The following is a 23,251-nucleotide window of genomic DNA, read 5'->3' as shown; positions in this document are numbered from 1 at the left end:
TTTTTTATTTCTCAGTATGATGAAGTGGTCGTAGAAAAGTGAATTTCTAAAACCCCAAGAGTGTTTTACATTGTTTGTCCTGGTTAAAAAGCTAGAGCTAATTCAGTTGCATATATACTTTAATTTTTTTTAATTTTATTTATTTTTGGAAGGTGGGGGACATTCTTGTACTTCCTTCTCTTTTTCTTTATCTATTTCATTCTTCATTTATTACTGCTTCTTCGGTATATACCTACAATATCATTTTTATAATCTTTGAAATGGCATAAGTCATCAGCAAGGGCTAATGAAAACTTGCAGCTTAATTAATGGCTAACCTGAGTCACACTAAATAAGGTTCTTGGCTACTAGCTTGTAGACTTTTTAGTGGCTGTCACAAATGTCCATTTTTTGAGGGGAGGGGGGGGTGGTTTTCAAACTTGTGACTACTTAAATGCCAGTGAATGCTGCAGCCATTCTGCATTTTAATGAGCTGTCCCTGTTAATAGTCTACACTAGTTGCACAACAGGAGCTGGGTTTTTACCTGTCTCTCTCTCTCCAAAGTGGTATAACTGTTTTTGATGTTTAAAGGCCTACATCTTGTAAATATTGAGTTTTTGACTCAGATTTGAGTCACAAGTATTTACTAGTAAACTGAAATAAAACAGCTTTGCACTCAGGTTAGCCTTTAATAACATATGTTGCCAGCAGTGTTTGTTCTCGTTGATCTAAATGTGCTTACATTTAAGTGTCTGTGGATGAACGTGAAGTGATTGTTGTGCTTGCATGGACATGAATTTGTATTTTATGTCCGTGCATGGATTAGAGATAGGAAGGTCATTGTGCTGCTGTTGTTTTGCTTGTTTTTGCTTTAACAATTCTTTTTGATTTAACCCTGGCATCATTTTATGAAAAGTAGGCTGCTCCACACAGTGTACTGCATTATCATGCATTCTGTGCTGGTACAGCCTATAAATAGACAGCCAGTTATTAGCAAGTGTGTGGTCAGGGGTTTGGACATAAAGTTTTTTTTTTTTTTCCTCTGGTGTGCTATTGTTTGATGATTGTTTTCTTTGGTCATGATTGCAACACCACTGATTGTAACTGCTAACCATTTTCTTAGATTTACCCAGCCTACCCCCAATCCCTTTTTCAGAATCAGATTAAGCATGGAAGGGTATGTTCAAGAAAATGCTTCTGTGTAATAAAACATTTTTTTATTGTTTTTTTAAGTGTAAGATGTCCGTCCAAACTGCAGAAAGGGTCCAAATTAGAAAGTAATAACAGCTGAATAAAGAATTATGCATGTCATTCAGTGTAACACTCTTAAGAAAGAGTCATGGCAGAAATAGGTAGTTGTCTTGTTTTAATAAAAATGGTTATAACCTACATTATCCCTGAAGTGCCAGAGCCTGTTAGTATAGGTAGAAGCATAACAAGGAAAGGGTGGCTACCTCTGTGTAACTGGATGAACAGCTTAACTGATTTCTCTAAAAGAAGACTTTGCTTCACCTCATTTACTTAGGTTCAGACTAATGTTCATTGCACATCATTGTAAAGCTTGTTGTTATGATGTATATGACAATGATAGAAAGCTAACATTTGTTCTTTAAAAAGATAAAAGAAGTTACTGAGCGATTGTTCCTCTGCCGCAGCTGACAAGATCCATTATTCCCAAGCTACCCAGCTTAAGCATCGGCGGGACGTGATAGGCTGGCCCCAGTCTCAGGGCTTAGAGAAAGAAAGGCTGCATCTGCGGCACTGGCTGCGACTGCTCCCAGACTTTTCCTGGCACTGACTTGCTAGTTTGCACTGCACCACCCGCCACTTACCACACTGCACTGCTGTACCACCACCTGAATACTTTTATTAACAATCTTGAATGCTGTTTTGGTTGCTGTCCATCGTTCTGTACTTGCTTGAGTGGCATGCTGATAAAGATGAGATCTATTTACCACACTATCACTACCACTTCCACCACCACCACTACCACTGTACTCATTACCTTACCTAGCCTTCCTATCTGCTTTAGACACTTTTGTGATAGTGCAGTTCCACTCATGCATGGATGTTCTGGGTGGCTGAAGTGAATTGTATCGATGAAGCAGCTGATGAAGGGTGAAGCTTGAGAACTGTGTATGGGTGGGGGGGAAAGTGAGGGCCTTCCAGAAGGCTTCCAGAGACTTCCACCCTTGATCCTCTACACGCAGAGCTTGTGTTGCAGCATGTGTTCACACATCAAGTGTTTCTTTCTTCTGTGGCGGTGTACGTCGTATGTGCTTGTGTCACTCTTCATTCTTCCATAATGCACGCCACCTATACGCAGGAAGTGTGGTTAGCTCGTATGACAAGTAGCCTTACTAACACCTGTCTTTGTTTTGCTTTTATTGCCATTTTCAGAGCAGGAAACGGCTGGAAATAAGAAAGGTGTAGAGCCAGTGCTCACAATGTGGTGGGAGTTTTTCTTCTCTGCACAAAAGCAGCAGCTACTGCAACCAGTTGTCTTCTCATAGATGATAATGTGGGCCAGAGTGAAGGTACATGCGAATTCCCAGCATTCTAGGGGATGGGCTGATGGTGGTTGCAACTCAGTAGCACAGTGAATGTCTGAGAAGACTGTGGACCGGATACAACAGGCAGCATGGAGATGTAACTTCTGGTGCTGGGAGGATCGTATTTTCTTTTCCTCCATCTGACTTTTTGTTACGGCTATTCAAACCAGCATCACCACACTTGCTCGCATGAATTGTCAGCAAGGAAGAAAAGTGCTGCAGCACCTGCTTCAGAGGCACACAAAGCTGTGCGCATGCAAGAGTTTGTGTGTATGTGTGTGTGTGGTGAAGCTGATTGTAAAATGAAGAAAAGATGAGTGGTGTTTCTCTGGCCTTGGAGTCACATGTAACTGCCTGAAACAATTCCTGCCACCTCGAAATGGCATGCAAGGAAGGAGATGCAAGCTGTGTTGTGAAATTATTGTTACCTAAAACAACTTACCATGTCCTTCATTTCTTTTACGAAATGTCAGAAACACACAAGGAGCACTGGATCCTGGATGCGTGGCTTCAGGATCAGCTTGTGCTGGCCACAAATCATTGATGTGCCCATGACACCTGTTGGCCGGGAGTTCTTTCGTCTACTAATTCAGAAGCTGGAATTCCTTTATAAGGTCAGATTAAACAGACATGCTTGCAGGATGGAAACTGAATGATACAGTCAGTTCCCAGCAAGCCACAGTTTAATCATCTCACTGGAGTTTGATGTGATCAACAGCTGTGTGCAGCTGGCATTTCATAATGTCTTACAGCTGTGGTATATTCTGGGGAATCTTACCAAGAGTTCTTAAGACAGACAGCATGACACAGTTTAAAACAGTCCAAGAAATGAACAAATGGGAACTGCCAGCAGATTCCCCCACCCCCCTTTTTTTTTTTTTGTGCGGAAGTGTGACTGGTCTTAACAAAGAGAACAGTGCAATGATTTACAAACAAGACATATTGTCTCTTTGCAATCAGACTTTCTCCCATGTCCCCCAAAACTCCCCCAGTTTAATGACACGGGTCCTATGTGTTTTTTCTTGTTCTTACTGTTGTGATTGTCACTTTTTTACCCTAACCTCCTCTTTTACCCCGTGCTGTGTCCTGTTGCGTGTAACAAAACTTTCATTCATCATTTCTTTATTCTTTTGACATCATTGACTTTGGACATTTTGTGAACACTTGCTGCCAAGCAGTGAAATAACCCACAATGACTGCTGAGTCTGCAGGCCTGCGTCAAGAGGGGACCAGGGGCTGATACCAAGGGTGGCAGAAGCAAGAGTTTTTGTTAGAGCGTACAGTGTTCCATGTTATGCCCTTTAGGTCCATGCATTTGCATTTCACGTATGTCGTGCTACCTTTTGATGCTACCTTCTTTCCTTCTTTTCAACCCACCCTCTCGCTGCAAGTGTCACCTCATTATGATAGTGACTGCCCTTGACTTCCTTTACATGTGAAATCTTGATTTGTAAATGTAAATTAATAGGGTGAATGATGGATGTTCTTGTTTATGAGATGCTGTGTATGGCATGTAGACAGGGGTTTCCTAATGTGTGCTTGGGCCATGATAATACTGTCTTGAAGTGAACACTGCTCACACTTGCAGCACTTATTGATAAGGCGACGCTTTGTCAAGCATGCCAAAACTTTGAAATAGTAAGTTGCTCATCAGAGTGCAGGTCAATTGACACGAAACATTTTGCTGTATATCAATTATTCCTTATAGTATGTGTATCAGCCACTGTATACAGATTACTGCTCACCAGAATCAGAAGCAGGAGGGAAATGATCCCTTGTGTTTTTTACGATATAGTGACACTTAAATTCATTTCCCTAATGCACTTATTGTATTTTGATTTGCAAATTTAATGTCTCCAGTGATATTTAAGCTCCCAGATATGACTGTTATCCCATAATGATTTTTAAGCTGCCAGATTATTGGCATAATCGAACAGGGCTGTTGTAAAATCAGAAAACACTGCAAACCTTTTTTTTTTCAAGACCTTTAGTTTTTCTGACAAAAATAACAGCTACATGCTGATGAAATTTGACATGGTTGGTAGAGTAAATCTGCTTACTGCACAGTAGCTATTTGTGATTCTGAAGGGTAGATTAATTGTTTTCATTTGTCTTACTGCCACAGACAATATTTAAAAATAAGAAAGGTTTATGTGAGTATTGATTTATCATACAGTCTTGGGTGTACATGCCTAGGTTTATGACAGCCCTTCAGCAAGTCTCATTTTGGAAACTGCCAAGTTCAGGGGAAGGAATCAAGTCTCAGTGTCTACCAGATTTTCTTGCATTTTAAAAATGCCCATTCGATTGGCCTGAGAGTTACTTGCGTGTATTTTGGAACTCACTTATTCAGTCATCTTGCAAATAGTGAAGCTATTGTATGAGTGTATGGATAAAGGAAAGCTGGTGAGCTGCACTGAGGTCACAGTCCAGTGACATCTAAACTGCACAAACAAATACCACATCAGTGGTCCATCACAACAAAGCAGTCTGAAACATATTAAACAAGTGTAAGAATTTATCCTAAATTGTATATATTTTCTTCTCTCTCTGTTTTTGTAGGCAACCCCTGTTTCCAGATATGGCCCAGATTTATTAAAATACAAAGCTTAGTTTGTAGCTAAAAATTTTATCATCATAAAGGTGTCATCTCTACTACCATCCACAAAAAAGTGTGTTTAATGGCTAGCTTCAGGGAGACTGGATGTAAAAGTGAGATGTGGGTAAATGTTAATGACTATCTGTTCTGACCAAAGAAAAGCATCAGTTCAGTATTCTGTACAACATGCAGCCTGTTGTTGAACCATGCCAGATGCACAGCTGTACTTTTATGTAATCCTAGGCTAGGCTAGTCAAGGTTGATGTAGTTGACCGCTGCAAACAGTTGTCACAACCAGAGAGAAATTTATGTGCCATCAGTGGGATCTGAACCTATATCCTATGTTCCTGCCAGGTGACAGGCAGTTTAGAGCTGGAACAATCCTTGTGCTGTTTATTTTATCACAGTCAGAATTTCTGTTAAAACGCACATGAACTGACAATTGGATTCTCACTAACCCCTCACCCCATTCAAGCACTGACATGGAGATATTTCCTGACGAGTGAGCCATTTTTACAATCAGATGCACTACAATGTGTTATCTCATTTCTTTTAAGGCAGTTAATGTTTTTAGCGTGGCTACCAGCTTCATAACATCATGACAATGTTTTTCATGGGGCAGCATACACTTAGCCAGACTTACATCAACAGTACAGATCTGATGCTATGGAGCCTTCCACCTTTGTGTTGTTATGAACAGCTTTGAAAGAACTGTCATGTATCATTATACCCTGGGTGGTGCAGAGAAACCTTGATGCTGTGAATAAAGCAGAATGACTGCTGGATCAGTCAGGACAGCAGCTCCTGAAAGCCAGTGTTGTTAAAAGGGGAATCCATTTTGTTAAAGGTGCAGGTCAATGGACTGGTCATGTCTTGTGTAGAGAATAAACAGAAAGCCTGCCCAAGTTTGGTCAGCACTACACTTGTAAAACTAGTTTAAACAAGCATATGCTTGCAGAGAAACTGCTAGCATTTTTAAAATTGTGTCATTAAAATTTAAACAAAATATATGATAATGTGTCCAGATGTGTGTTTTCAGAGTGCCCCCCTCCTCTCCCAGAAATGGATGCCTTGACTAGTCATCATATTGACTGTATGTGGCAATGTATAGTGTGGAATATTAGCTGCATGTTGAAAGGCATTTGTCAATTTGTTAGATTTTCCCCACCCCTAAAGGGTTTGAATGATTTTATTGATTGGTGTTGAACCCAGTTAGACCAGCAGTAATCAGGTTATTCAGATGGGATGGGGAGTTTTGTGTGGTGTAACAGGTCTTGGGCAACTTGCTGGGGGTGTTTCATTTCAGGATCTCATTTAGAAAGTTGAGGTGATCACCAGCCAAAATAGCACTTAATGCAAGAAAGTGTCACACATGCAACACCTGTCAGCAAGGTCAAATGGAGACAAGAAATCAGCGCACATTTTATGTGTAAATGTCAATCATCTCTGTCATATTGTTACAAGTTTTGTTGTCTGCTTCAGTTGATCTCTGTGATCTAGAGGTGCTGTTGTATTTGCTAGTGAAGTACTGATTGCTGACATAGATACTGTTAACTAATTGTTAAGATGGCCTTTTTCACTATTTCGGAGTAACGTCTTTGCTCTATTACAATGGTTCAGTGTAAATTTTGAACAGTATTTGCAATCAGATGCAAGTAGGAGGCTGCTGTGTGCACAGATCATCCATTACTAAGTTAACATTTCACTTTCAGGCATAGTTTGGAAGAAAAGGACTGTGTTTTGGTGTGTGTGTGCATTTGTACAAAACTCAACATATTTGTGCATCACTGCTGTGCAAGATGATGGCAAGCATGTCACAACTTTCTTGGTCTGTGACCCCAATGGCCTGGACAAGTGCCATTGCAGATCAGTTCCTCTGCTCACCATTTCATCAACACTTTGTTAGCTTTTTTGGCATTGTTGAGGGGCGGGGACACAAACCAAGTTGCAAGATGGATAATCATGAGTTGCACCAGACTGCTGGCCATCCATAGGTACTGGTGACTTTGTACTGTTCTGGAATCATAAGATGGTTTCCGACATGGTTTTCATCATGCTGCCAGTGTCAGGCTTTTAGAATTCCTCTTTTTTTTTTTTTATTTATTATTTAACATCCTTTGAGAAAGTATATAAGTAACATTTGAGCAGAACCAAAGTTGGTGATTTTGCTGATTAATTTGTCTATATTCAATGTCGTTGCTGAAGGTTAGGCTTAGTTTGTGTGCCAGTTGTTGCACGTGAAATTTGCTGGGATTGTTTTGGGATACTGCACAGTAGATACAACCTTTTGGGCATCTCACAGTAACACATTTTGTATATATACATGCTGTGTGTCAGCATGTCAGTTGGAAATGCGTACAAACAGCACTGTTGAGGTTTGTTGGCTGTAAATATAACAGTGATGCAGTTATGCTTTTAAAACTATATTTTCTTGTTATTTCCAAAACATTGGCATCATGCTTTTGGCAGATATCTGCAGGTTTCTTAAAGCAAGAAGAAACCATTTAAAAAAAAGTTTACTTCTGCTTTACTTTATCCATAAATCTTTTGCAGCACATTTTGTCTTGGTCATTATTTGCAAGAATTGTTCTTTTGTGTGTGTCACACTGCAGTAGCAACCACACTTTGTTCTGCAGAAGACAGTGAGAAAAAACAAAATGGTTATTTGTAGATTTTTGGATGCTGCTACATGCTGAACATAGTGTCAACATCTCTTGTGCTAACATCTGGGTTTTTTTTAAAATCCTGGAGACGTGTTAGCCTAGTCCAAATTTTGTTTAAATTGCAGAGACTTTTGGCAGCCCTATTAAACAATTCTTAATGAGTAAATAGGTTTTGTTTCCGAGTTTGTGTTGCTTTTCCAGTTATGGTAGTGCCTCTCTGTCCGACTGCATGGTGTGGGTTTTTGCCTGGAGACCAGGTTTTTCTCCCACTTTTTTTTTTTTAACTAATGCCTTCTGTACTAGTTCAGCTTTCCTGCTACTAACCTTGCATTTGTGGGCAAACATGGGATGGCCAGGGTTTGCAAGAAAATTTGGGAGTTACTCTTTCTTGTAGATTGCAAGTGAAAATAATTTGAACGATGTTTCCGGTGCCCAAGACTCCAACCATATATATATAATGCAGCAAGTTATGTGAAATTACTTAGGTTCTATCTACAGCGGGTCTGCATTTTCTCATTGAAGCATTGCATCAGATCACTAGTGTGTATGACTTGCATGATCAAGGTGTTTGCTACACTCTTTGGCAGGCATGTGTACTTAACAACCCACAGCATGCTCTGTTATCTCTATTCCAGCATGCATGAGGGCCAAAGAAAATGTGGAATAAACACAGTTTTAGCAAGTACTGTATGCCCTTTTCTTGTGCAATGCAGTATGCAAGAAGGAAAGAACATTTACAAACACCTTTATTTCTGTGTGGCCATTCCTTTTTACCATTGATCATTGTCATCCTTTCTGTTTTCAAGTCTGTCAAGGAATTGGGTGTCCGCTATGGGTAAAGCAAGCTGACGTTCTGTAAAAAGCTTACCAAATGGAGTTAGTGAAATTAAGTGCATTTTACAGATCATAAAGGCGATGAAAGTACAGCTCTGTCATTTACGGAGGTGTAAAGGTGCTAAACATAAGTCTTACCTCATGGGAATTTGTTGCCAACAGCAGACAGCTATTTTGTAGTCAAATGTTTAGTTTAAAAAAAAAATCACATTTACTTTGGGAATGAGGGAGATAAAAAAAACCTGCATAACATTCCACATGGTAAGGAGGAAGATTGCAAGAAGCCATTTTATGCCTGGGCTCATGCTTTTAAATTATGATTCAAAGGTAACAAAAAAAATAGCAAAAAAGTAGTTAATAGGCTGTGCAACCAAAATTAAAATAGCATATTTTTACAAAGCATGAAATAATAGGTACTCATTTTTTTTAAGCATTTACTTTCCTGCAACCTACACTCTTGGTTTGCACCTCCTAAGTTGTGTAGACAGGATGAAGAGGTATGGATGATTTTCACACAGCGCTTAAAGCTTGAGACAAAAAATCTTGTCACAATTCTGCAAAAGTAAAAACTTGTACCTGCATCTTTACATCTTTGTGTTAACATATGATCAAATTCATATTGGATAAGAAAAGTGAAAAACATTGCTGAGAAGATGGTTTTTTTCGGCGATGGCTTGTTCTCAAGAGTCTGAAAGTCAGTAAACTTTTTTTTGTTGCTGTATGTGGCCATCCACACACAGCAAGTCATTTAATTTGTAAGTTCTCTCAACGTTGATTTATTACTCAAAAAAAAAAAAAAAAAATGGCACCTAGTAGTGATCATACAAAGTTTTTGGTAAGGGTTTGCTCAATTCCAATTCCTAGTTACAGCCTTGGACTAATTAGTGCCAGCAGTGCAGTGTTCAGATTTTAAAATTGTCTGCTGCATTAGATGCTGTTCAAGGACTCAAAAATTGCATCGTCTGAGTGACAGGTGTTGGTGCCAACACAAATGTGTTGTTCAGAAGCACAACCAGCATATTGCTACATATTGGTGTAGTAAATCCTGTTTGGGATATAACCAGCTGATACCATGTCCCTTCCCAACAAGCATGAAGACCTATCATTTTCATATCCATATGATATATGGAGCTAACTACTTGGGTATGAGCTGCATAGCCAAAGTTCACACAGCTCACCTACCCTACCAGCATAATTGCCTTAATTTTATTTGCTTTGTCCCGCATTTTTTTAAATATGTGCTTATTTATAACATTTAGTTTTCTTGCTCTTTGATGGGGTAATATTTCGTCTTTGGTTTATAAGGGTTTCCATCATCTGGTTGATTCTGATTTTAATATCACTTTAAAAAAAAAAAAAAAAAAGGTTTTAAACACATTTCCCATCTGTAAAGTGTTTCAATAACCACTAGCACATTTAAAAGAACGATATTTTTTATTTGTTCATTGACTTGGTAACTAGTAGTAATTGGCAGACCCAGTGAGACACTCAATGCCCTAAACTGCTAGCACACTAAGTGAAATTACAAGGTAACTCAATTCTTAAAATAAAAGTTGTAAGGCAAGTTTAATGCATTTTAATTTACATAATACAATGAAATGTGTTAAATGAAGTAATATAGGCAGTTGTGTAGATGCAAGAACGAAGAGTAAAGCTAGGCTGTGACTTTTGCAACCAGATATTTGCTGGAGGATCAAAGATCAGCACATAGCTTCGTATGTTCTACAAATGTATAAAACTTGCCACATGATACATGTTACACCAAAGGGATTTTGGCAAAATGTTTTAGAGTTCAACTTGCTCAACCATTTGCAGAAATTATTGCAATGCTCAAGAAACTGTACAATCCAAATTGCAAGCTGAACTAGTCATTCACACCCACTCGTTCTTTGAGTTATACTAGTAAAAGAACTCGTAATAGTATAACAAGTCTTTATGCACAATAGAAAAATTTTCTCAGAAAAATAACTTAATATTATAAAGAATGTGGAAGCAATAACATGATAACTAAACATAATGGTCCAAACAATAAAGACTAAAATTCTCACGTCTTTATCATACACCATTAGCAATCAAATCAGGCATTCTGAACCTCGACTTTTCCAAAGTGTGGCTCGCTTCAACAATATATTTCACCCAGAACTGAAATAGCCTTTAATGTCTTTGGGGTTAAAAAAATTAATGTAGCCTAAAACAAGTTGTCATAACTGTAACTGTTATTACTGCACAAAACCCAGAATCTAGATTGTTGCTGCTCTTGTGTCATTGTGGATTCTATCAGCTTTTTCAAGAGCCAGAATAATATGGCTATCACATTTGTTCAGCTGGAGTTTACCCCACAATGCTGATATAGCAAAGTTCTTTTCCCTAACCCTCTTTCACAGCATAATCATACTAAAATACAGATGTTTTGCAATGGCTGACCTCTGAAACAAATCTACCTAGCTAGTAGTAGGCTTCATGAGCTTGTCCAGAACACGCACACCTTTCTCCTGATATTCCTGTCTCATCATCCAGAAGTCATCTTTGTCTTTCATGATATCTGCCAGCACTGAGCCACCTAAGAACACCATATGCTTACGCCTTGGAGGATCTTCAATGCGGATTTTAAATTTCTGTAGAAAGAATTATGTAGGCAATTAATTTTTGAACAGCCTAGAGTTATGCAAGACCAACACGATTCTTTCAATAAAATGTTGAAAACTCTGAGCACATGTTCAGTACTTCTTAGAGGACAACAGAAGATATCATTTCATCTATATCAAAATCAACAATGCATCCTCACAGATACTTGCTAGTCTCAAAGCACAAAGATTTAAATTCCTCACACATAATTCAAAGTTTATCTTCTAGAACATATGGCATAAGGGGATTTATGCTTGATTACCGTGTACTGTTAAAAGCATGCATGTACACAACACAGAAACAATTAGCAAAGTACTCATGACAGATGAGAAATATGAGTTGTTGTATCTATGTAAGTAGGTACTAAAACTAACTGAAAATACTGATGTATTTCTCCTATTAAATTTGGTCTCTTGGTGAATTGGAAAATAGTACCTGTTTAGTACTTAGAAGACAAAGAAAATCTACATTACTTCAGAGCTAAGAATTCATTGCCACAGGTACTTTGAAGGATCAGTGGAATGCCATTTTTTTCCCCCCACAAGGATTGGATAAAGCTCAGTGCTCAAGATATTCTGCCCAAATCTGGGTGACGACTTACCTCCCCTCCACCTGCCACCACCACCACTACCACCAAACACGATTGTGCATGGCTATGCTTATGTGGTGAAAGCTTCAATCAATGAGACAGCTAAGACCCTATGTCAATAAGGCACATCTGTGTATGGATGTGACTCCACTGGTCCTTTAAACAGTGTTTTTGGAGAAAATGTGCTTGTGATCATTAAGAGCTTTGCACAATTCTATTAACAGTATCAAGCAGAACTTACAGAAAGTCTAGATGTGTCTCCTTTGAGCACTCGTTCCAGATACAACTGCTTGATTTCCCGCTCCAAGCGTGATGGAAGACCTGGGTACATCGTAGATCCGCCTGAAAGAACTATATGCTTATAGAAGTCAGAGCGTATATCCAGGTCTGCTGCTTGAATGGTATTGAACAGAAGTTCTGCAACTCCCACACCATCTACATTGATCAGATGAGGTTGAAAAAGTGCCTCCGGGGCTTCAAAGCGCTCTCCTCCAACCTTGATCACACGACCATCTGGTAGCTGCAAATTCAAGAGCACAGAGTTTAAAAATTGTATTGCTTTGAAACTACTTGAAAAGATAATGACGATTATGTAATATGGTCAGACATTTCTCTTGCTACCATTTGCTCCCGCATTTAAAACCAAAAGCCCTTAATGTAGGCATACATGATCACAATCCATTACAGACAACCTATTATAAACCCTAACCAATGAGCAGTTTTCATAAGATAGAGACAGCTTTAACAAATTTTTCTAATCTTCATCCCTTATAGACATTAAAAAAAAAATAAAATCAAACAGTTAGGAAATGATATGGAAGGATAGGAAATCCCAAAAGAAGTATCAACTTACAGTGTAGGACTCCACCAAGACGGTAGTTTCCAATGCCAGCTTTTGCTCCTGCTCAACATCATATGCTACGTAGCACAACTTCTCTTTCAGCATCCGAACAGTCTCAAAATCAGCAGAGTGATTGAAGGCATACCCTCTCAACAGCAGCAGCTGTTAAAAATATAAACTAGCAATTACATAAAAATAAGAAATGTCAATTTCTCAGCTATTGATACGTTTCTCCAACCAAATCTGGTTTGCAAGCCAGTTAAAAAAAAAAAATCTTAATACCTGTTCAGTACTTCTTAGAGGACAAAGAAAATGCACATCACTTGCAATCAGGGACAAAACTTCATCACCACAGGTACTTCATCTATGCTTGCAGGAAGCAGAACAAGCAGATCAGTAATTCCAAAAGACTAATGACTTTCAGTAACACACCATGCTTACCTTAATGAGGTAACGAGTAATATCTCGGCCGGCTATATCCAGACGGCGAGTGAGATGTGGGAGTGAGAAACCATCATACACAGGACAAATGTGAGTCACGCCATCACCTGAATCAACTACCACTCCAGTCAAAAGACCTTGAGAAAGAAGCAAAAGGGAATATAATAGTATATATTGACAAGTGAAGAGTGGAAATATGAATTAAGTATTCTGAGATGGTCTTGCAATAAATTTTACTTAAGGGCCAATGTAGGCTTGGCTTTGTTTGGCTGATTTACTAGTACATGCAGATTGTTAGCATTTTTCTGCCAGTTTTCATTAATTCCTGGGAATTCTAAAATGTCAAATTCACACATTTTTCCCATTTCCAACACATTTCTTTTTTTACCTTGTGCATACAAGGTTAGTACTGCTTGAATAGCAATGTGGACACTCTGGAACTGGTATTTTTCAAACATTACCTAAAACATGAAACAAACACAAAATGTTAGAATATGTTACTAAATACATGAAAAGTTTGGTCCATGCATGTTTCCATCAGTTTTAAATCAACAAAAGAAAAAATGTAAGCCCTTGCAAATGAACTATGCACAGCAAAAAAAAAAAAAATCTGCTGAGAGCAACATACTGAAAGTTTACAAAAATTCTTTATATCACATAAAATAACTAGCTTTAATCCCGAAAATACCATCACAAACTGATGATTTAGCAGAGGTAATTCTAGGTTATCCTATGATAGTTAAATAAGGGGATGGAAATTACATATAACAAGACCCTTAATGTTTAACCTGAGGTACAAAGGAAAGCAAAATTTAAATATGATGACTTCATACCTCAATCATCTTCTCCCTGTTCTTCATTGGGTTCATGGGTGGTTCTGTCAGCAAAATTCGTGCATTCCTTGTATCAATGTTAAGGCGATCTTTGCCAAATGTATGATCATAAATATGAATCATGTCCTCCCAGTTACGAACTATTCCATTATCCATTGGGTAGGTGACCTCCAGCATAGATCTCAGTTGGCTGGCTTCATCTCCAACCATCAAATCCTAGATGTGAAATATACCCAACATTTAATTTACACACAAAAAAAAGCTAATAGTGTACCCTAAATACATATTATGATTTCTTAACATCTTAACTTCCACATTTTAGAGTTTCTTGGTTAATCATTCGGTGAATATAGGTGGTATTTTTTACTATAATTGATAAAACTATAAAAAGTCAAAGGCTACCCTGCATGCACAATTATTTTTAAATGACTGAGTTAAATTGAATGATTTTTTAAAATCTCTTTACAGTTCAATTAAAAATGCATTCTCAAAAATCAAAAATAGCTTCCTAGGTAAGCAAAATATTCTGAGTAAAGCTTGCCAGAAAATTTCAATTGCCAAAAATATTTCTATTATCATAATAAAAAACTGTAATGACATTAATATAAAACTGGTTATGAATGATTTGTAACAGACACTCTTTAGCAAACACTTATAGCAGGCAATGAAAAATCCAGTCGTCCAAATTCATTTACTCACATTTTAGATCCCAATAGTCAACAAATTACTACAACTAATTAATTGAGCGAATCATCATTTGAATGCTATTGCTTCATTGAAATAGTTCATGAAATTATAGCATGACATCTCTTACCTTGATTTCAATATTCCCAACTTTAGCTGTAGATCTGATAATCGGCCGCCCAACAAGAGATGGGAATATGTGTGCAGGAAAATTTGAACCTGCATATCCACACTTGACAAACTGTTTTGATAAATTGAAAATAAAAAATTTATGTCACTGATTACCAGACAAAAAACTGCAATCAATGTCAATCATCTATGAAATTAGTTGAATTCATTAAAAACTTGGAGAAGTATGTCATACACTGGTTATTACCTGATATAATTGCATTTATGTTCTACAATTGTATTTAAAAAAGTAAAGAACCCAGAAGTTAAATAACCCGCTATCATTACCCTACTAGGTAAGGAACCTATGGCAAATTTCGATAAGGAAATAATAAAGTAGGCGTGGTTCAAGATGAAGGCTACCCCGAAAGCTAAGAGCAGTTAACAATAATATTACAATCGAATATTACGCTTTCTGAAATGTTCCTTTAATGACGCTTTATTTTTTAAAATATTATAAATTTAAACAAGGAAACTGAACATGATTGAGATGTCTGTCAGTAGTATAGTCTCTGGTTTGATCGTCGTCTTCAGCCGCTATACTAGCAGTTCCGCCCTATCGCCTAAACTTCTTAGTTTTAAAATCCTCAGGAAAAGTCCAGATCTCACTAAAGGTGGACAAAGCATGAAAATGACACCATATTATGATATACACATATTTTGACGTTGTTGTATCACTTTAAATACAATAAACCCTGCACAGAATCGTGAGCCTCCTTCCGGGTCTGGTCCTCTTGGAACGATCAAACGTAAAAAAAAAAATCAAGCAAAACATGAAGAAATGTTATATAAAAAAACAAAATCATACCCCTGTGCCATTATCGCAAACTACAACTTTTCGTCCTTGGGAATCCATTGTAGATGGAGTTGGATGCTACTTTCAACCTAACTTCCTCACCAGGAAGCCATTCGTAGCGCCGGAAACAACGCCCAGCAGAATAGACAGAAATCTTTTGATTGCTTAGATCGCTTTTATTTTCTCGCCAATCGCAAGCTTAGTAACATTTTGCCCGAACTGTAAACATGGCGTTACGCAGTCATGCGACCATCAACATGAAGATCTGTTTAAAGCTTTTAACTGTGGTTTGTTTTAGTGTTCTTATTAAAGGAGAGTATCAACTTAAGGACCTAGAGTTTAACTTTAAGCAAGGCGACCCACCACCACGCATTTTCACCGCAGAACAGATTGCGGAATATGATGGCAGCGATGTACGATTTCTTCCTTGCACTTTAATAAGGACTTAAAAAATCTAGGAAGAACGCGCTCGCGTGTGTATGTGTGCGTGTGTGTATGCGGGTGTTTGAATACGAAAGGTAATTACATATCAGCTAACAGCTTTCTCTCACTTTTTGATTTCTAACGGCTAGTTAGTGCGGCTGGAACCCATCTGTAAATTACCTCTCTCAGTCCTTTCTTACTGTTAACCCGTTGTGTCTACGTTATCTATATTTGTATCGAGTACCTTGTCAGTACTGCTACCTATTCTTTGTAACGTTACTTATTTTTCAGAAAGATTTAAGTATTTGCAATTCCACTCTCTTAAAGAAAGGAGGATCAGAGGTGACCTTATCCAAATGTTTAAGGTATTTCTTAGATCTGATGTTTCTAGTACTGCTTCTTCTTCAAAATTGAACTTTTAGTATTTTAATTTCTTTCAGCCCAAGAAACCCATCTACATGGCTGTAAAAGGTGTGGTCTTTGATGTATCAAAAGGCATAAGTGAGTAGCTTTTGAGTGTAGTACTGTGTAAATTTGAAAACAGGGAATAGATCTTTATATGTACCTAGCTTTACACGCAAGTATCATGTGCTCTCTTTCTCTCTCACCCTAGTTATGCTGTGAAAGGAATCTTTAAAGTTCAATCTGGGGTTGGGATTCTGTGCCAAGCTTAGTGTTTATAATACTATGACTTGGCGATAAGAGCCCAGTGAAAAACCTTTGAAATACTAGACATAATAGACTGAAATTTAAAATTAGCTCTACTGGCAAGTAGGCAGGCATGCAGACAAGGTAAGAATCAGTATAGTTATTTTGAAAGAATATCTGTTGTTAGATAGCCTTGATGTTCATTAAATAGGTGTTGATTGCTAGCCTTCCTGTTTGTTTACTGTTAGGTAGCCTTTCTGTTCATTGAATATGTACTATAATGATGTTAAATAACCTCATTGTAGTGTTAGATAGGTATGAGTTTTTAAGTAGCCTCCTTGTTCATTTAAAAGTATCAGTCGCTAGGTAGCCTCCATGTAATTTTGGATAGGTATCAGCTGTTTGATAGACTCCCTCTTAGTTCATCTTTAGCTTGGTCTTTATATTTTGTGTAAATAGTGCATCATTGGCATCACTAGTAAATCTACAAGAGCTATTCAAATAGTGTTACTGATTGAATCATTTCATCAGCTTAAACTTTAAATGCTTATTATTTATCACCGACTTCTGTGAGTACTGTTTCTGTGGTAACTCTTCTACATTTGAACTTGCTTGAGAACTATACCATATCACATTTTGCACACTTTGTCATAACAAAATATAAAATTTGACAAAATATAAGCTTCTTCATCCTCAGTCTTTGTATTTAAGAGACACAAATATCTGGTTTTTTGCAGATTTTTATGGAAAAGGTGCATCTTACAATGCACTAGTGGGTAAAGATTCATCCCGAGGAGTGGCAAAAATGTCTCTAGAACCTGAGGACCTAACCCATGATATTGTAAGTACATGTAACACATAGATATAATCCATGATATTATAAGTGCATGCAATGCATCTATATATCACATGATGTCAATGCAATAAATGTGTACAGTTCTAAAAACAAATTGAACATGAGGGTCTGCATATCTGTCTGCTTCTTAGTTGATGTTTTGTTTGTCAGAAACAGAATTCATTTTGAGACATAACCAAAGAAAAAATATATTAAAAATTTTAGTGTAATTAAATTGCTTAAGTTTTCTTATTTAAATAATTGTTAATCAACCGTGACTATTTTATGTTGATTTACAAAACTGTTCTTATTACCATTTAGTCACCAGTTGTCAGGAAATTTAACTCTTCATTTGCTTTGCAGTCAGGTCTCGAACCTGATGTCCTGAAGGCTTTGGATGATGTATTTCAAGGTACATATATGGCCAAATACCCAGTTGTTGGCTACATGGACTATATCCTTGATAAATACCATGACAAGTTTGTACAGCTGAAAGAGAAAGTCGAACTGTAATGACCAAATAAAAGTGTGGGAACAGTTGGGGAAATCTAACTCATTTTGGCTTATATGAGGCCTTTATAAGAGCTATGCAATCAGGTTTTGGAGAAAGTGGTTGTGAAACTGAGAAACTTGTTTTTATTTATTTGTTAGTTTGTTTTCAATGAATCCTGTTTGTTGTTCAAAGTTATAATGCTCTATGAAGTAAATAATATAAGGCTTTTTTACAGATGCTCAATATTTTGGCTATCTTTTAGCAAATGTTATGGATGCCAGTCCTCAGAAACAAGGTGTCAAATAAACTATGGTCAGTGTCTTCCTGTCATTGTATTTTCCTCTGTGTAGCATGTACGAGTATAATTTTGTTTAACTGCAGTTCATTTGCAAGTACACTTTGCACTTTTTTGATGGCTACATGCATTCTTCTGCTGAGGAGAAAAGGAAGGACACTGAAATAGCAGCTCTTTGTAGTGCTTTATTGCTTCAGTCTCACCAAAAACCCAATAATTTTGTTGAAACAAGAAAAAAATACCTTATCAATTTTTAAAATCCAGTCTAGATAATCATTTTACTAGCCATGCCATATTTTTTTTATGTCAAACTCCATTTATGCTATCTACATTTTAGCTTGTTTATTGACCACTTAAACTATTGTAATGAAGAGAAACGGAAGATCTCTCTGTATATGAAACCACTTTCATCTTGCATCTAGTCTTACAAGGTTTCTCATCAAACATATGCTGATGATATGCAGCTGTACTGCTCTACTGCACTGGCTGAGTCTTGCTCTGATACCAGCACCATAGAAGCATGGATTATGGAAGTCAAAGACTGGATGGTAACAAACAAATGTCAATGATGGCAAAACTGAAGCCCTCCTATATTCGAGAAGAACTTATGCTTGCTTTGCTGTACACTATATTTGCACATTGACACAACAGCAGGCATTATTACTTAGTAAAAATTGAGTGTCATAATGTGTTTTCTAATGCATTTAATAACCTACATAAACTAACCCTCCCTACTGCGGAAGAAAGTCCAACCGCCAAGAAAAGTAATGGGAAATAACTCGTCCTCGTGGTCATTTTTATGCAAGAACACGGTTGTCTCCCATGGTTGGGAATTTATGCCAACACTGAAAGGATTGTCAACTTAATTGTTACGTTGTCCTCTCGGTTGGCAAACAATTAAGCACCTACACACAAAGAGAGATAGCTAAAATATGCGGATGAAAATAACTGATGTTTTTTTTCTTTTTTGTCTTATTCCCGGTAATTTGTTTCTGTGGCTTTTGGTGACTAAGGAGGTTGGGTGAAGCAACTTCGATCTTGACACCTGGTGACTTAATATTCGTTTTAATTTTGTTATTTTAAACATTCAGCACTGCTGTCAAGAAATGGAAAAAAATTAACTTTTTTTTTCTTCCGTGGAAGCAATTGTGAAAAGTAACGCTTGTGAGCTTCGGCAACTTGATACATCAGTATTGGTTAGCATTCTTTACCTTGTTAGGAGGATAACAAAAAGGACTGGACATTGGTTGGGTTGATGTTATTGTTTTTAACGTCCAGAAAACTCGCTTGTGTGAGTGTAGAAGTAGTTTATGAACAAGCAGGCTCGCTAAGCGTGTGTGGTCGATGCAGCCGTCCCCACCCCGCCTGCCTGTTGCATCAGGTGACTGCAGACTCAGAACATCAAAGGGCCAGTCCGTCAGTGTTTCCAGCATTTTCCTCAACATTCAGCGCACTCATCCTCCTACCTGCACCAGCTTTGTCGCAATACCTGTGAGGGACAAAGGCGCTCTGTCACCAGCGCAGCTCCGTTCCGACGAATTTTTTTCTTCTTTTCTGTTTTTCTCGCTCGCTGATCGCCATGCGTGCGCACACAGGTGTATGGCGTCGATCGTCAGGTGAGTTCCATGGTCCAGGCGGCTTGCCTCTACCATCGATTGCTGTGGAGGAGTGGTGGCACCATTTCCATTCGCCCTGAAGCGATCGTTCTGCCCGATGGCAAAACAACCGCTTGTTAACACCGGCAGCGAAAGGCAGGTCCTGTTGACAGACATTCTAATTGATGGCCGCCTCTTGCAGTCTTCGGCATCTCCTTCATCTCACTTCAAACGCTGCTCTCTTCGCCATGGGAGCGCGCTTCGATGCAGGGGTATGGCGCTGGGCATCTCTGTCCGCCAGACTTACCCTCGCCGTTCTCTCGTTCATGTTTTGACGAGATCCCGTCTTGAAGGCCGATCGCAGTTTGTTCCTCTTGGAGGCGATTACCTGGACCTACGGCGCACCTGATCGGATAGCAGTAAGGTGCTCAGTCTTCCTTTGGATGTGAGGGTGGGGGTGTGATTGCTGTCGGTCGTCTGGTCCAATCTGTTGCCCCTCAGAGGCCAGATGCTTGGCAGGTCACTAGGCGCTGTGAATAGGAAAAGTATAGTGGACGTGCAGTTTGCCACAAGCGATGTTGTCCGGTGTCCCTGTGGGTGGGGGCTAGCATGTAGTCATAAGTGTTTATAGGGTCATTCGGGTAAGTTTGTTTCATTGGTCTCGTCATCATTTCCTGCACTTCAAGGCGGTCACAGCGCCCTGAGTGCGGAGTTACCCGTGAAGATGTATCCACGATAATGACCAGGCGCCAAGCTGACCAAATGGGAAAGGTTACATGGAACCAGGACCGTGGGGCAGACAGACGAGGCATCTGCCTAGGGCCCCACTCTTTTGGTAGTCGTCAGGGGCCCCGCGCTTTTGAATAAAATTGTGGCGACTAGGGCCACTCACGTGCCCGATGCCTCGGGCCCTGCGGGGGCTAAAAATGGGCCTGCATGGAACCATAGGAAACTGTGACACAGACATGCAACTTTGAGAGTGATATTTACGGTTTACCTAATTTTTTTAGCTAGTAAAATTTATTAAAAACACCTCCGTCTCTCGCAAGTAGTAGTAGTAGTATTAGTAATACTGATGTAGTAGTCAGTCCGAACGGCAAGGGGAGAAAACAGCGATGGAAAATATGATCAGCGGGTGACCCCAAGTCTGTAAAGTGTGTGCCTGGGGTGGGATACAGTACTACAGTCACCAAAGGGTGCTTTCATTACGATTTCGCGAGAGAACTATGCCTGTACCTTCCTCAATGTTTACAAAGGTGACTCCGGGAAGAAATTCCATCAGTGAGAGCTGAAAAGGAATTCAAGCGACATTAACGCTGCATAACGTACTGAGCTTTATTTGTTTATTCTGGGGTTTATAATGCGTTTCTTTCTATATTTTCCTTTAGTAAAGAATCAGCAAATCTTTCAGCTTGCATTTGCTTTGAATATTCTAAGACAGGTTGGGTGATCTTTTGCCATGTCACTTTTAATAATAATAATTAAAAAAAAAATCGGATCGTTGGAACGTGATGGGGGTGGAGGTAGGATGAGTGGTAATGTGAAGGGGGGATGTAGATGTGCAGAGTGACAAGTGACTGCGTAGTTGACGATTCACCGTTGTCAGTGTACGGGCTATGATTCACGGGTACCGACAGGGGCTACCGCCTACTCGTGCCGTTATGATGGCACAACATCAAAGCGCCAGAGCCACCCCCGGTCCTCCTGAGCGCTCGGGTGTTGCTCCCCGCCCGTCCCCTGACTATGTGGCATACGTCACTGAGATCTGTGCAATTGTGTAACACCCATCGCCCTAAGCACCTTTTCAGAGAGAGAGAGAAATCGTTCCCAACTGTAGAGTATTTGTTCCCCACGTTGGCCAAACGAGATGTCACTCATCTTTTTTTTTTTTCTTTTTTCAATCAAATGTAAAGTGAGCCCCTGTGAGCAATGGATACTGACTGCTTCGAAACATGAAGGTGACTAACAGTGGTACAGACCAGAAATTACAGCAGTCTATCAACAGTGTGGCTGTCGTCGACCGCGAGGTCATGTTGGGAGACGAGGAGAAAAAAAAAATAAATAAAGAGCGCTTCAAGTGGGAGTAACCATAAGCGAAGGAGGGAAAGTCGGTGAGATAGGGCGGGGGGGGGAGAGGTTAGGGAGGAGGAGAGGCTGACGACACTTGAAAATGACACAGACAGGTAGAGAGTACTCTACAAGGCATGCCAATGATAACGAGGGTGAGCTGGTAAATACTTGCATCTGGTCACCCTGCCTTCATATGCTTGCTACAGCGGACCCTTGATTGTTTTTTCTTGTTTCTTCCCTGAATGTCCCAGTGAAGAGAGAACTTTGGAAGCGTGACGTCAGCCACAGGTAAAACTTGGAAACTTTGGAGGGCGATGTACGGAACCGCGCTTACAAACCGCCAACAAGTGCAGACAGATGATGGAGTGATGGTAGCAGGCAGTTACATAATACCCAACACAACTCTAGACATTGCCGAAACATGTGTTACGAAGATCAGCTTCGACATTGTTGTGTCATAGCGTACATACCTACAGCATCATTTGATTATTTCGTCGCTGGTACCTCAACACAACCATTGCCCATCTCTGTCAACTTGTTTTTAATTTACCATAAGAGTCGAACGCATGGCATTTTACAATGCAGTGTGGAACGATGCCATGGCACTGGTTTAGTGCAACTAAGAACAAGGGAAAAAAAAATCAGTAGACAAAAAAAAGGACAGGTTTCGAACCCAGCACTTCTAAAATAAATGCTGCAAGTAACCACCACTCGATTTATAAGGTCCCCCAACACGAAGGTCTCGATCTCTCATGGCAATTTCAAGCATTGTCTCAGTTTTGGGGTCTTAGGTAACTTTGCCACTGTTACACCAGAACTGGATGCACGTCTCCGTGGTTTTTATGTTTAGTTTTATCAAGGGAATGATTGACAGCAAGCTTTCGAAGCTCCTCCGTTCACTGGACCCTGTGTGTGTTGAGGTGTGTGGGACCCAAATCAGCCGCCGGTGCAGACTGGGGCCTGCTTACGTACCGTCACTCACCTGCCCCACTGCCACCTGACAGGTTCTGTCAGCGACAGGTAGGGAATGTGTGCATCCCTTGTTTGCCTGCCCTTGATCGGAGTTCGTGCAGAGGTTGCTGTGAGAAGTGGGCCATGTCTGAACAATTTATTCTGCGAAAGGATTTGTCTGTTTAAGGACAGCCATTAACCAGGAAGACTGCAGAAAATGATGCTTTAGTTTAGTTAGAACAGGGGTGGGGAACCTTTTATTCCTCAAAGTGTCATTTTAATACTTATAACATCATTCAAGGGCCACACTAAATTGTTTACTTAAAAATTAGTTTG

The 23,251-nt window shown here is 39.2% G+C and overlaps 3 protein-coding genes and 2 non-coding genes across 8 annotated transcripts in view; 2 read left to right on the top strand and 3 right to left on the bottom strand.

Annotated features, from left to right (window-relative positions):
* Positions 1-8,479, top strand: part of LOC112569795 (regulator of G-protein signaling 7-like) — a 68,613-nt gene extending 60,134 nt beyond the window's left edge. For 2 of the 3 annotated variants that reach the window (XM_025247715.1, XM_025247718.1), the window contains one exon: positions 1,636-8,479. In XM_025247715.1, coding sequence (XP_025103500.1) covers positions 1,636-1,689 — 54 coding nt within the window. In that variant the 3' untranslated portion in view covers positions 1,690-8,479. The remainder of the gene's footprint in view (positions 1-1,635) is intronic. The other variant, XM_025247717.1, reaches the window with a different exon arrangement.
* A 1,690-nt stretch (positions 8,480-10,169) lies between these two features.
* On the bottom strand, positions 10,170-15,665 carry LOC112569796 (actin-related protein 2). The gene is made up of 8 exons (XM_025247720.1): positions 15,618-15,665; positions 14,772-14,882; positions 13,958-14,173; positions 13,513-13,585; positions 13,125-13,261; positions 12,696-12,845; positions 12,084-12,362; positions 10,170-11,243 (listed from the first exon to the last, which is right to left on the bottom strand). Exons 1-8 carry the CDS (start codon positions 15,663-15,665, stop codon positions 11,070-11,072), a joined length of 1,188 nt encoding a protein of 395 aa, XP_025103505.1. The 3' UTR covers positions 10,170-11,069.
* LOC112571383 lies at positions 11,342-11,413 on the bottom strand. Its single transcript, XR_003100812.1, has one exon. It is a non-coding gene; the product is annotated as a small nucleolar RNA SNORD61 (small nucleolar RNA).
* On the bottom strand, positions 12,966-13,036 carry LOC112571382. The gene has a single exon (XR_003100811.1). It is a non-coding gene; the product is annotated as a small nucleolar RNA SNORD61 (small nucleolar RNA).
* A 130-nt stretch (positions 15,666-15,795) lies between the features above and the next one.
* Positions 15,796-18,325, top strand: LOC112569798 (neudesin-like). Of its 2 annotated transcripts, none has more exons than XM_025247722.1 (4): positions 15,796-16,018; positions 16,469-16,529; positions 17,414-17,517; positions 17,875-18,325. In XM_025247722.1, exons 1-4 carry the CDS (start codon positions 15,833-15,835, stop codon positions 18,022-18,024), a joined length of 501 nt encoding a protein of 166 aa, XP_025103507.1. In that variant the 5' UTR covers positions 15,796-15,832; the 3' UTR covers positions 18,025-18,325. The 2 variants fall into 2 exon arrangements, with proteins under 2 accessions (XP_025103507.1, XP_025103508.1); XM_025247723.1 differs by having other exon boundaries at positions 15,804-15,892.
* The last annotated feature ends 4,926 nt before the right edge of the window (positions 18,326-23,251 follow it).

This window comes from Pomacea canaliculata, linkage group LG8 (genome assembly GCF_003073045.1).
Source record: "Pomacea canaliculata isolate SZHN2017 linkage group LG8, ASM307304v1, whole genome shotgun sequence".
In the NCBI taxonomy this organism is placed as follows: Eukaryota; Metazoa; Mollusca; class Gastropoda; order Architaenioglossa; family Ampullariidae; genus Pomacea; species Pomacea canaliculata.
Note: the sequence above shows the minus strand (reverse complement) of the source record. Positions and strands in the feature narration are given on the sequence as shown.

Coding starts and splice junctions, on each gene's coding strand:
- LOC112569796 (XM_025247720.1), bottom strand. CDS start 15,665: ATGGATTCCCAAGGACGAAAAGTTGTAGTTTGCGATAATGGCACAGGG. Junction 13,586..13,957: donor ACAGGGAGAAGATGATTGAG/GTATGAAGTCAT, acceptor TTCATGTTTTAG/GTAATGTTTGAAAAATACCA. Junction 11,244..12,083: donor GAGACACATCTAGACTTTCT/GTAAGTTCTGCT, acceptor TTCTTTCTACAG/AAATTTAAAATCCGCATTGA.
- LOC112569798 (XM_025247722.1), top strand. CDS start 15,833: ATGGCGTTACGCAGTCATGCGACCATCAACATGAAGATCTGTTTAAAG. Junction 16,019..16,468: donor CGGAATATGATGGCAGCGAT/GTACGATTTCTT, acceptor AATTTCTTTCAG/CCCAAGAAACCCATCTACAT. Junction 16,530..17,413: donor TGATGTATCAAAAGGCATAA/GTGAGTAGCTTT, acceptor GGTTTTTTGCAG/ATTTTTATGGAAAAGGTGCA.